A 13,668-nucleotide genomic window follows, 5' to 3' on the forward strand; every position below is an offset into this window, starting at 1 on the left:
GCCTGATCTTCAGTCCAGGATGAGCAGAGAAACACTGATGATGTGATGAAGAGTAGAGCCTGAGCTTCAGTCCAGAATGAGCAGAGAAACACTGATGATATGATGAAGAGTAGAGCCTGATCTTCAGTCCAGGATGAGCAGAGAAACACTGATGATATGATGAAGAGTAGAGCCTGAGCTTCAGTCCAGGATGAGCAGAGAAACACTGATGATATGATGAAGAGTAGAGCCTGAGCTTCAGTCCAGAATGAGCAGAGAAACACTGATGATGTGATGAAGAGTAGAGCCTGATCTTCAGTCCAGGATGAGCAGAGAAACACTGATGATGTGATGAAGAGTAGAGCCTGATCTTCAGTCCAGGATGAGCAGAGAAACACTGATGATATGATGAAGAGTAGAGCCTGAGCTTCAGTCCAGGATGAGCAGAGAAACACTGATGATATGATGAAGAGTAGAGCCTGAGCTTCAGTCCAGGATGAGCAGAGAAACACTGATGATATGATGAAGAGTAGAGCCTGATCTTCAGTCCAGGATGAGCAGAGAAACACTGATGATATGATGAAGAGTAGAGACTGAGCTTCAGTCCAGGATGAGCAGAGAAACACTGATGATGTGATGAAGAGTAGAGCCTGAGCTTCAGTCCAGGATGAGCAGAGAAACACTGATGATGTGATGAAGAGTAGAGCCTGAGCTTCAGTCCAGGATGAGCAGAGAAACACTGATGATATGATGAAGAGTAGAGCCTGATCTTCAGTCCAGGATGAGCAGAGAAACACTGATGATATGATGAAGAGTAGAGCCTGAGCTTCAGTCCAGGATGAGCAGAGAAACACTGATGATATGATGAAGAGTAGAGCCTGATCTTCAGTCCAGAATGAGCAGAGAAACACTGATGATATGAAGAGTAGAGCCTGAGCTTCAGTCCAGGATGAGCAGAGAAACACTGATGATATGATGAAGAGTAGAGCCTGAGCTTCAGTCCAGAATGAGCAGAGAAACACTGATGATATGATGAAGAGTAGAGCCTGATCTTCAGTCCAGGATGAGCAGAGAAACACTGATGATATGATGAAGAGTAGAGCCTGATCTTCAGTCCAGGATGAGCAGAGAAACACTGATGATATGATGAAGAGTAGAGCCTGATCTTCAGTCCAGAATGAGCAGAGAAACACTGATGATATGATGAAGAGTAGAGCCTGATCTTCAGTCCAGGATGAGCAGAGAAACACTGATGATGTGATGAAGAGTAGAGCCTGAGCTTCAGTTCAGGATGAGCAGAGAAACACTGATGATGTGATGAAGAGTAGAGCCTGAGCTTCAGTCCAGGATGAGCAGAGAAACACTGATGATATGATGAAGAGTAGAGACTGAGCTTCAGTTCAGGATGAGCAGAGAAACACTGATGATATGATGAAGAGTAGAGCCTGTGTTTCAGTCCAGGATGAGCAGAGACACACTGATGATATGATGAAGAGTAGAGCCTGATCTTCAGTCCAGGATGAGCAGAGAAACACTGATGATATGATGAAGAGTAGAGCCTGATCTTCAGTCCAGGATGAGCAGAGAAACACTGATGATATGATGAAGAGTAGAGCCTGAGCTTCAGTCCAGGATGAGCAGAGACACACTGATGATATGATGAAGAGTAGAGCCTGAGCTTCAGTCCAGGATGAGCAGAGACACACTGATGATATGATGAAGAGTAGAGCCTGATCTTCAGTCCAGGATGAGCAGAGAAACACTGATGATGTGATGAAGAGTAGAGCCTGAGCTTCAGTTCAGGATGAGCAGAGACACACTGATGATATGATGAAGAGTAGAGCCTGATCTTCAGTTCAGAATGAGCAGAGAAACACTGATGATATGATGAAGAGTAGAGCCTGAGCTTCAGTCCAGGATGAGCAGAGACACACTGATGATATGATGAAGAGTAGAGCCTGAGCTTCAGTCCAGAATGAGCAGAGAAACACTGATGATATGATGAAGAGTAGAGCCTGAGCTTCAGTCCAGGATGAGCAGAGAAACACTGATGATATGATGAAGAGTAGAGCCTGAGCTTCAGTCCAGGATGAGCAGAGAAACACTGATGATATGATGAAGAGTAGAGCCTGAGCTTCAGTTCAGAATGAGCAGAGAAACACTGATGATGTGATGAAGAGTAGAGCCTGAGCTTCAGTCCAGGATGAGCAGAGAAACACTGATGATATGATGAAGAGTAGAGCCTGAGCTTCAGTTCAGAATGAGCAGAGAAACACTGATGATGTGATGAAGAGTAGAGCCTGAGCTTCAGTCCAGGATGAGCAGAGAAACACTGATGATGTGATGAAGAGTAGAGCCTGAGCTTCAGTTCAGGATGAGCAGAGAAACACTGATGATATGATGAAGAGTTAACTGCATGTTTTTCAGTAAAAAAGTCAGAAAATAAACGTGTAATAACCGTGTTTCTGTTAAAAATGAATTAATAAAGATTTCTGTAAAAGTATTTTGCAATTATTTAAATTAGAATAATTTACATTAATTTTACGGTTTTTGTATGGCAGAATTATTTGATCATAATAATTCAGGAAATAGTTGTAAAATAACAATGTTTTTCTGTAAAACATTTAAGGAAAATTTCTGTAAACGTTTTTTTTTGCAATTAGGATATTTTACTTTATTTTTACGGTTTTTGTTTGGCAGCCGTAGCTGACAGTCAATGACCGTTTTTTTTAAAGATTTTGTTTTTTACAGTGTAGATAGATAGATAGATAGATAGATAGATAGATAGATAGATAGATAGATAGATAGATAGATAGATAGATAGATAGATAGATCATCATTCGAACTTTAAAAAGAATAGTTCATCATGTAAGTAATTCTCCTGTTGTTAGTGTTTTGTAGGAATGAATTGCATGTTTTCTGAATGTGTTGCCAGTGAATGGTGGAATAAGCTTATCCTAAGACAGATATGAAGAGTTGTGTTGTGTGAGTGAGTTCTGGAGGTCAGAGGAACTGTGTGACCAGGAGTCATGTTGCTAATGCAGACTCGGAGAAGAAACTGGCTTCAGTATTGAGCAATAAACTCTCCATCACCCGAACCTTCCACTAATCAGACTCTCATCGATGAAAAGAAAAAAAATTCTCATTCGAGAACTGAGGCAAGGCGATTGGGGAAACCGAAGCGATGTTTGGTTGCTAGGAAACGGAAACGCGTCTCGCGAGAACCGGAATGAAGCCACAAATAATGAGCTCCTTTCCGTCGTTATTGGGAGTAAAAGTCTTCATATTAATAATAATACGTGCATTTTATCATATAATATAAAACATAAAGGCAACATAGAAACAACAGCTAAATAAAATTCACTCAATGTGAGTGGTATTGCTAAGTTTTAAGGATGTAACGTGCAAGCTGATGCAAAGCATGTAGCAATTGTGTTTAAAGAAAAATGTCAACATTACAACAGCTAGTTCTGATTCACATATTTGTGTAGACAATTGTGAAAAGTTGTATAATGTGCGCTTAACAACAAATAACCGAGTTTGTTTTGATGTTGAGTATTTGCATCCCGACTAAACAAACAAAAAATCACATAAAACAAAGCTAATTCATTAGAACAAATAACACAGAAAAAACAGTACAGGAAATGAATGATAACAATATAATTTAAACAACATAACAAGCACAAATCTGATGCGGAGACTTTTATTTTGAATTATGAAAGACGAGTGTGATATATATGACTTCACAGTCGATCAGTTTGAAACCGTTTGGGAGCGTAAACTAGCAACAAGTGGAGGACCGCACACAATCACATCTACAGACAACACCACACGGAGATATCAATATGATTATCATTCATAATGATGTAGTGCTCAGCGAGTACTTACCTTAGACAAACACTTGTGTTTACATTAGCGCTTTATGTAGCATATCACAGAAGAAGAAGTAGCGCTTCTCAATATTTGTGAATGAGTTTTGCGAACTGGTGAGCTAATATAAACTATGTACACTAACTACATTACATGAAGATTACTAATTATGTATTCACAATAATATTCATAATCATTTTAAAAGCTTGTCACTTGACTTGTTTTCTTTAGGCTGACAAATCATGACATCTGTGTGCTATGATAATTAATATGCATCAATAATACTGCATTATATTTGCTGAAGTAAAGTATATAGTATATAAACATGATATTTTGTTGTGTTCAGGAACAACATGAGTGATCAGGGTCAATCCTCTGGGATTCTGGACTCTGAGTTTGATCATTATCTGGTCGATATGAAACCATATGTGCTGAAACTGACACACAAGACAGGTGAGAATACACTGTGTGTGTGTGTGTGTTTGTGTGTGTGATCAATAATAGTGTTGAATATTGATATGTACACTGCCGTTCAAAAGTTTTGGATCGGGAAGATTTTTAATGTTTTTAAAAGAAGTCTTCTGCTCACCAAGCCTGCATGTATTTGATTAAAATATATATAAAAACTTAAATACTATTATACTGTAAAAACGGTAAAAAAAAAAAAAAAAAAAAAAAACTATTAAAACAGTTTAAAAACTATTAAAATGTAATTTATTCCTGTGATCAAAGCTGAATTTTCATCATCATTACTCCAGTCTTCAGTGTCACCTTCAGAAATCAGTCTGATATGATGATTTGATGCTCAAGAAACATTTATGATTATTATCAATGTTGAAAACAGTTGTGTACAATTGTTTTCCAAGATTCTTTGATGAATAGAAAGTTCAAAAGAACAGCATTTATCTGAAATAGAAGCTTTAGTAACATTATAAATGTCTTTACTGTAACTTTTGATCAGTTTAATTCATCCTTAATGAATAAAAGTATTAATTTCTTTCATTTCTTTCCCCCTAGAAAAAAAAAATCATACTGTGCTTTAATGTTACAAAAGCTTTCTATGTCTTTATATATAAATGTATTTACTGACACTTTTGATCAATTTAATGTATCTCTGCGGAATAAAATTACTAATTTCTTTAATTTCTTTCCTAAAAAAATAAAGAAAAAAATCTTACTGTTTAATATGACAAAAGCTTTCTATTTCAGATAAAAGCTGTTCTTTTAACTTTTTTATTCATCAAAGAATCCTGAAAACCGTTTTCAAGATGTGTGTTCTTTTTATGTTTCTTGATCATCAAATCATCATATTAGAGTGATTTCTGAAGGATCATGTGACTCTGAAGACTGGAGTAATGATGCTGAACATTCAGCTTTGATCACAGGAATAAATTACACTTTAAAGTATATTCACATAGAAAACCCATTATTTTAAATTGTAATTATATTTCACAATATTACTGATTTTTTTGTGTATTTTTGATCAGATAAATGCAGCCTTGATGAGCAGAAGAGACTTCTGTTTAAAGCATTAAAGATCTCCCAGATCAAACGTGTGTGTGTCTCATCTCATCTTCCACACGTGTGTCCTCAGAGCGTCAGCGGTGCGCGCTGTGGATTAAGAAGCTGTGTGATCCCGTGGCTTGTGGATCAGGACTGACGGGAAGGAAGAATCGTAACATGTACGCCCGACTCCTTCTGCACATGCTCAGGAGAGGAGTGTTAGACGGTCCCTTCACACACAAACCTGAAGCCGGCGCACTCAAGACTTTACCCACGTACATGGTGAACGCACCACTGAAGTTTAGCTTTATCTTGACTTGAGCTTAAAGGGAAAGTTCACCCAAATATGAAAATTAGCCCATGATTTACTCACCCTCAACTCATCCTAGGTGTATATGACATTCTTCTTTCAGACCAATACAATTTCAGAAGTTCATTTATAATGACAGATGCACTTTTATCAAATATAGATGCACTTTTATCATGGATAGATGCACTTTTATGATGATAGATGCACTTTTATGATGGATAGATACACTTTTATGATGGATAGATGCACTTTTATCATGGATAGATGCACTTTTATGATGATAGATGCACTTTTATGATGGATAGATGAACTTTTATGATGATAGATGCACTTTTATAATGGATAGATGCACTTTTATGATGGATAGATGCACTTTTATGATGGATAGATGCACTTTTATGACGGATAGATGCTCTTTTATGATGGATAGATGCACTTTTATGATGGATAGATACACTTTTATGATGATAGATGCACTTTTATGATGGATAGATGCACTTTTATGACGGATAGATGCACTTTTATAATGGATAGATGCACTTTTATGATGGATAGATACACTTTTATGACGGATAGATGCACTTTTATGATGGATAGATGCACTTTTATGATGGATAGATGCACTTTTATGACGGATAGATGCTCTTTTATGATGGATAGATGCACTTTTATGACAGATAGATACACTTTTATGATGATAGATGCACTTTTATGACGGATAGATGCACTTTTATGATGGATAGATACACTTTTATGATGATAGATGCACTTTTATGACGGATAGATGCGCTTTTATGATGGATAGATGCACTTTTATGACAGATAGATACACTTTTATGATGGATAGATGCACTTTTATGACAGATAGATGCACTTTTATGACGGATAGATGCACTTTTATGATGGATAGATGCACTTTTATCATGGATAGATGCACTTTTATGATGATAGATGCACTTTTATGATGGATAGATGCACTTTTATGACGGATAGATGCACTTTTATAATGGATAGATGCACTTTTATGATGGATAGATACACTTTTATGACGGATAGATGCACTTTTATGATGGATAGATGCACTTTTATGATGGATAGATGCACTTTTATGACGGATACATGCTCTTTTATGATGGATAGATGCACTTTTATGACAGATAGATACACTTTTATGATGATAGATGCACTTTTATGACGGATAGATGCACTTTTATGATGGATAGATACACTTTTATGATGATAGATGCACTTTTATGACGGATAGATGCGCTTTTATGATGGATAGATGCACTTTTATGACAGATAGATACACTTTTATGATGGATAGATGCACTTTTATGACAGATAGATGCACTTTTATGACGGATAGATGCACTTTTATGATGGATAGATGCACTTTTATGACAGATAGATACACTTTTATGACAGATAGATACACTTTTATGACGGATAGATGCACTTTTATGACGGATAGATGCACTTTTATGACGGATAGATGCACTTTTATGATGGATAGATGCACTTTTATGACAGATAGATGCACTTTTATGATGGATAGATGCGCTTTTATGATGGATAGATGCGCTTTTATGATGGATAGATGCACTTTTATGATGGATAGATGCACTTTTATTATGGATAGATGCACTTTAATGATGGATAGATGCACTTTAATGATGGATAGATGCACTTTTATGACAGATAGATGCGCTTTTATGATGGATAGATGCACTTTTATGACAGATAGATACACTTTTATGATGGATAGATGCACTTTTATGACAGATAGATGCACTTTTATGACGGATAGATGCACTTTTATGATGGATAGATGCACTTTTATGACAGATAGATACACTTTTATGACGGATAGATGCACTTTTATGACGGATAGATGCACTTTTATGACGGATAGATGCGCTTTTATGATGGATAGATGCGCTTTTATGATGGATAGATGCGCTTTTATGATGGATAGATGCACTTTTATGATGGATAGATGCACTTTTATTATGGATAGATGCACTTTAATGATGGATAGATGCACTTTTATGATGGATAGATGCACTTTTATGACAGATAGATACACTTTTATGATGGATAGATGCACTTTTATGACAGATAGATGCACTTTTATGACAGATAGATACACTTTTATGACAGATAGATGCACTTTTATGATGGATAGATGCACTTTTATGATGGATAGATGCACTTTTATGATGGACAGATGCACTTTTATGATGGATAGATGCACTTTTATTATGGATAGATGCACTTTAATGATGGATAGATGCACTTTTATGATGGATAGATGCACTTTAATGATGGATAGATGCACTTTTATGACGGATAGATGCACTTTAATGATGGATAGATGCACTTTTATGATGGATAGATGCACTTTAATGATGGATAGATGCACTTTTATGATGGATAGATGCACTTTAATGATGGATAGATGCACTTTTATGACGGATAGATGCACTTTAATGATGGATAGATGCACTTTTATGATGGATAGATGCACTTTTATGATGGATAGATTCACTTTTATGATGGACAGATGCACTTTTATGACGGATAGATTCACTTTTATGATGGATAGATGCACTTTTATCATGGATAGATGCACTTTTATGACGGATAGATGCACTTTTATGATGGATAGATTCACTTTTATGACAGATAGATACACTTTTATGATGGATAGATGCACTTTTATGACGGATAGATGCTCTTTTATGATGGATAGATTCACTTTTATGATGGATAGATGCACTTTTATGACAGATAGATACACTTTTATCATGGATAGATGCACTTTTATGATGATAGATGCACTTTTATGATGGATAGATGCACTTTTATGATGGATAGATGCCCTTTTATGACGGATAGATGCACTTTTATGATGATAGATGCACTTTTATAATGGATAGATGCACTTTTATGACGGATAGATGCACTTTTATGATGGATAGATGCACTTTTATGATGATAGATGCACTTTTATGATGGATAGATGCACTTTTATGATGGATAGATGCACTTTTATGATGATAGATGCACTTTTATAATGGATAGATGCACTTTTATGACGGATAGATGCACTTTTATGATGGATAGATGCACTTTTATGATGGATAGATGCACTTTTATGACGGATAGATGCACTTTTATGACGGATAGATGCACTTTTATGACGGATAGATGCACTTTTATGATGGATAGATGCACTTTTATGACAGATAGATGCACTTTTATGATGGATAGATGCGCTTTTATGATGGATAGATGCGCTTTTATGATTGACAGATGCACTTTTATGACGGATAGATGCACTTTAATGATGGATAGATGCACTTTTATGATGGATAGATTCACTTTTATGATGGACAGATGCACTTTTATGACGGATAGATTCACTTTTATGATGGATAGATGCACTTTTATCATGGATAGATGCACTTTTATGACGGATAGATGCACTTTTATGATGGATAGATTCACTTTTATGACGGATAGATACACTTTTATGACGGATAGATGCTCTTTTATGATGGATAGATTCACTTTTATGATGGATAGATGCACTTTTATGACAGATAGATACACTTTTATCATGGATAGATGCACTTTTATGATGATAGATGCACTTTTATGACGGATAGATGCACTTTTATGATGGATAGATTCACTTTTATGACAGATAGATACACTTTTATGACAGATAGATACACTTTTATGATGATAGATGCACTTTTATGACGGATAGATGCTCTTTTATGATGGATAGATGCACTTTTATGACAGATAGATACACTTTTATGATGATAGATGCACTTTTATGACGGATAGATGCGCTTTTATGATGGATAGATGCACTTTTATGACAGATAGATACACTTTTATGATGGATAGATGCACTTTTATGACAGATAGATGCACTTTTATGACGGATAGATGCACTTTTATGATGGATAGATGCACTTTTATGACAGATAGATACACTTTTATGACGGATAGATGCACTTTTATGACGGATAGATGCACTTTTATGACGGATAGATGCACTTTTATGACGGATAGATACACTTTTATGATGATAGATGCACTTTTATGACAGATAGATACACTTTTATGATGATAGATGCACTTTTATGACGGATAGATGCACTTTTATGACGGATAGATGCACTTTTATGACGGATAGATGCACTTTTATGACAGATAGATACACTTTTATGATGATAGATGCACTTTTATGACAGATAGATACACTTTTATGATGATAGATGCACTTTTATGACGGATAGATGCACTTTTATGACGGATAGATGCACTTTTATGATGGATAGATGCACTTTTATGATGATAGATGCACTTTTATGACGGATAGATGCACTTTTATGACAGATAGGGTAAACGTACCTATTAAGCTCACCAAAATCTACATTGAGACATTTTTAGTGCACAAGATATTGGTTTTAGTACAAGAAGTTATTTTAAAATAAAATATTAATCTCTCACACTATAATATTTAATTTTATTTTAAATGACAAAAGTATTTCAATTAAGATGTACATCATTAAATATAAAAAGTCTGGCTGTGCTTAATGGGTACGTTTTGTACCCTTTAAGCACACCCCTGTTCCCAATAAGCTCACAACAAGTTTTATTAAAAATTCTTGTTTATTTTAAACAACCTTTTTAAGGAATAATTGAAAAAAGTTTTATTTGAAGGTACAGAGTCAATCACAAAAAAACAGAACACTAAAATCAAGCAACAAGGCATTTAATTTGATCAGGTAGCCTATCCTATTCATAGTGACGTGTCATTCAAACTCATTGCAACATCTAGACTAGTCCACGTTCAGCTATGTGTAACCCATATTAAAAAATCAAATAACAAAACAAACCAATGTGCTCCTTAAAGGGATACTCCACTTTTTTTGGAAATAGGCTCATTTTACAACTCCCCCAGAGTTAAACAGTTGAGTTTTACCGTTTTCGAATCCATTCAGCCGATCTCCGGGTCTGGCGGTACCACTTTTAGCATAGCTTAGCATAGATCATTGAATCGGACAAGACCATTAGCATCTCTCTCAAAAAAAATGACCAAAGAGTTTCGATATTTTTCCTATTTAAAACTCGACTCTTCTGTAGTTACATCGTGTAATAAGACCGACAGAAAATGTAAAGTTTCAATTTTCTAGGCTGATATGGCTAGGAACTATACTCTCAAAATCGCACCTTTTCATTTTCCGTCCGTCTTAGTACACGATGTAACTACAGAAGAGTCAAGTTTTAAATAGGAAAAATATCGAAACTCTTTGGTCATTTTTTTGAGAGAGATGCTAATGGTCTTGTCCGGTTCAATTCATTATGCTAAGCTATGCTAAAAGTGGTACCGCCAGACCCGGAGATCGGCTGAATGGATTCGAAAACGGTAAAACTCAACTGTTTAACTCTGGGGGAGTTGTAAAATGAGCCTATTTCCAAAAAAAGTGGAGTATCCCTTTAACTCTCTGGGTCAGAGCTTTCCTGTCTACTCCAAACTTCTTGGACAGATACGACAGGTTTCTGATGGCTCCTTCTTTGTATGACATGCCTCTTTCATCTTTGGGCATACACTATAGTTTCGTCTAGCTTTTGTCATCTTAAGACTGTGAAAATAAGTTTATTAATCATTTTTTTGAAGATTAACATAGTGACAACCATCAGTTAATATTTAAATTCTGATTATTAAGTATTTACATAGACGTTTAATGTGGGTGAGCTTAAAGGGAGCACACACTGTGCTTAATTGGAGCAAAAACATTTTTTAATTAATAAATATTAAATTAAAATTTAAAGGAAAATATTTAGCTAAATTAATAATCTAGGTAATGTATTAAGTTTATACCAATTTTAATATGAACAACTATTAAAGACAATATCTATGAAATTATGCTTTTTCTAATTGATGTCACACTGAAGCTGTGTGATTGTCATAGTAGTGCACCCTTTAAGCTCACCTAACAATAATATGAAGTCTTTAAAAATTACAGCAGTTTAAAACCACAGACTATCAATAAAATGTAAAATTATAATATTATGGATTTAAAAGTACAAGCCATTAATTCCTGTGAAGTAATATATTAATGTAGCACACAATCTTATACAGCTAGTAAGCTAGCTATGTTTGTAGCATCTGGGCTATGTTGCTAAAACTATCTTTTAGATCTAACTGTAATTATTTCCCACATCCAGGTTCCAGGTTATAATATTCAAAAGTCTAAACATTAATCTCTTAATTTTGCAATAAGAAGATGTACTTCTTCAAAATAAATGTTTAAACATATAAAAAATGAACATCTGAGGGGCTCCTCTTCTGGTGAAAGTTTTCAGACAGCTTTGAAAATAGCCGCCAGACAGTGTGAACACATGGACACACATATCTCAGTGTGTAATGGTCTGATTGGTTTAAAATTACAGGAGGTATATAGTAACAAACACATCAATTGGTTAATACATCAAATAGGATAATACATTGCTGTTTCTTTTTATAATCTGAGCTCCAAGATGGTAGTGTGCTTAATGGGTACTTGAGCTTAATAGGTACGTTTACCCTAGATACACTTTTATGATGATAGATGCACTTTTATGACGGATAGATGGTCTTTTATGATGGATAGATGCACTTTTATGACAGATAGATACACTTTTATGATGATAGATGCACTTTTATGATGATAGATGCACTTTTATGACGGATAGATGGTCTTTTATGATGGATAGATGCACTTTTATGACAGATAGATACACTTTTATGATGATAGATGCACTTTTATGACGGATAGATGCGCTTTTATCATGGATAGATGCACTTTTATCATGGATAGATGCACTTTTATGATGATAGATGCACTTTTATGACGGATAGATGCACTTTTATGACGGATAGATTCACTTTTATGACGGATAGATGCACTTTTATGACGGATAGATGCACTTTTATGATGGATAGATGCACTTTTATGACAGATAGATACACTTTTATGACGGATAGATGCACTTTTATGATGGATAGATGCACTTTTATGATGGATAGATGCACTTTTATGATGGATAGATGCACTTTTATGATGGATAGATGCACTGTTATGATGGATAGATGCACTTTTATGATGGATAGATGCACTTTCATCATGGATAGATGCACTTTTAAGATGGATAGATGCACTTTTATGGACTTCAAAACTGAAACAGCCATTCGCTGCCATTATATATTTTTTAACATAACGCAGATTGTATTCGTCTGAAAGAAGAATGTCATATACACCTATGATGGCTTCAGGGTGAGTAAATCATGGGCTAATTTTCATGTTTGGGTGAACTTTCCCTTGAAAGCGAACGTAAATCAGTGTTGAGAGCTGGAATCAGTGGTGATGTTAAAGCTTTGTCTCCCTGTTTTTAGTCCATCTATTTCGACGAGCCGCTGTTGGGAGGCTCGGATCGGGATCAGAGATCGGCAGTGCTGCCGGATTGGGTGTGTGGGGAGTTGGGTCAGGCTGACGGCTCATGGGCCACAACACCCGTCTCAAACACACACAGGTATGACATGACTCACACAGCACTCCTGATGTAGTTTATTAAGGGCATGATTGTGATCAGGCTCCAGCATTCCCACAATCCCACACAGGACGAGCAGTGGATGGAGGAGTAACCCATCAAGGTCTTACTGGATTTGACCCCAAAAACAAATGAAAAGAGACATGTTGATATAGACAACTAACCTTTGACTCACAAGGCGGAGTTATTAATAATAATGCTAATAATAATAAAACGGGCAAATATGTGTTTAATTTAAAAGTGAAAACTCTCAAAATTTCATCATAAACATTTGCAGCAAAAAAAAAAAAACATTTCTCCTGAGTATGAACACTCAGAAGAGTGTGTGTCACTCTCGTTCACACTCCAGTCCTGCTGCAGAAGAGTGTGTGTCACTCTCGTTCACACTC

General features: G+C 35.7%; 1 protein-coding gene across 2 annotated transcripts in view; it reads left to right on the plus strand.

The window, feature by feature from the left end:
* The first annotated feature begins 3,724 nt into the window (after positions 1 to 3,724).
* cep112 (centrosomal protein 112) overlaps positions 3,725 to 13,668 on the plus strand; it is a 210,447-nt gene continuing 200,503 nt past the window's right edge. For both annotated transcript variants that reach the window (XM_081363687.1, XM_081363688.1), the window contains exons 1-4: positions 3,725 to 3,965; positions 4,196 to 4,302; positions 5,444 to 5,634; positions 13,125 to 13,261. In XM_081363687.1, coding sequence (XP_081219813.1) covers positions 3,949 to 3,965; positions 4,196 to 4,302; positions 5,444 to 5,634; positions 13,125 to 13,261 — 452 coding nt within the window. In that variant the 5' untranslated portion in view covers positions 3,725 to 3,948. The remainder of the gene's footprint in view (positions 3,966 to 4,195; positions 4,303 to 5,443; positions 5,635 to 13,124; positions 13,262 to 13,668) is intronic.

This window comes from Scardinius erythrophthalmus, assembly GCF_964197995.2.
Source record: "Scardinius erythrophthalmus genome assembly, chromosome: 1".
Classification (NCBI taxonomy): domain Eukaryota; kingdom Metazoa; phylum Chordata; class Actinopteri; order Cypriniformes; family Leuciscidae; genus Scardinius; species Scardinius erythrophthalmus.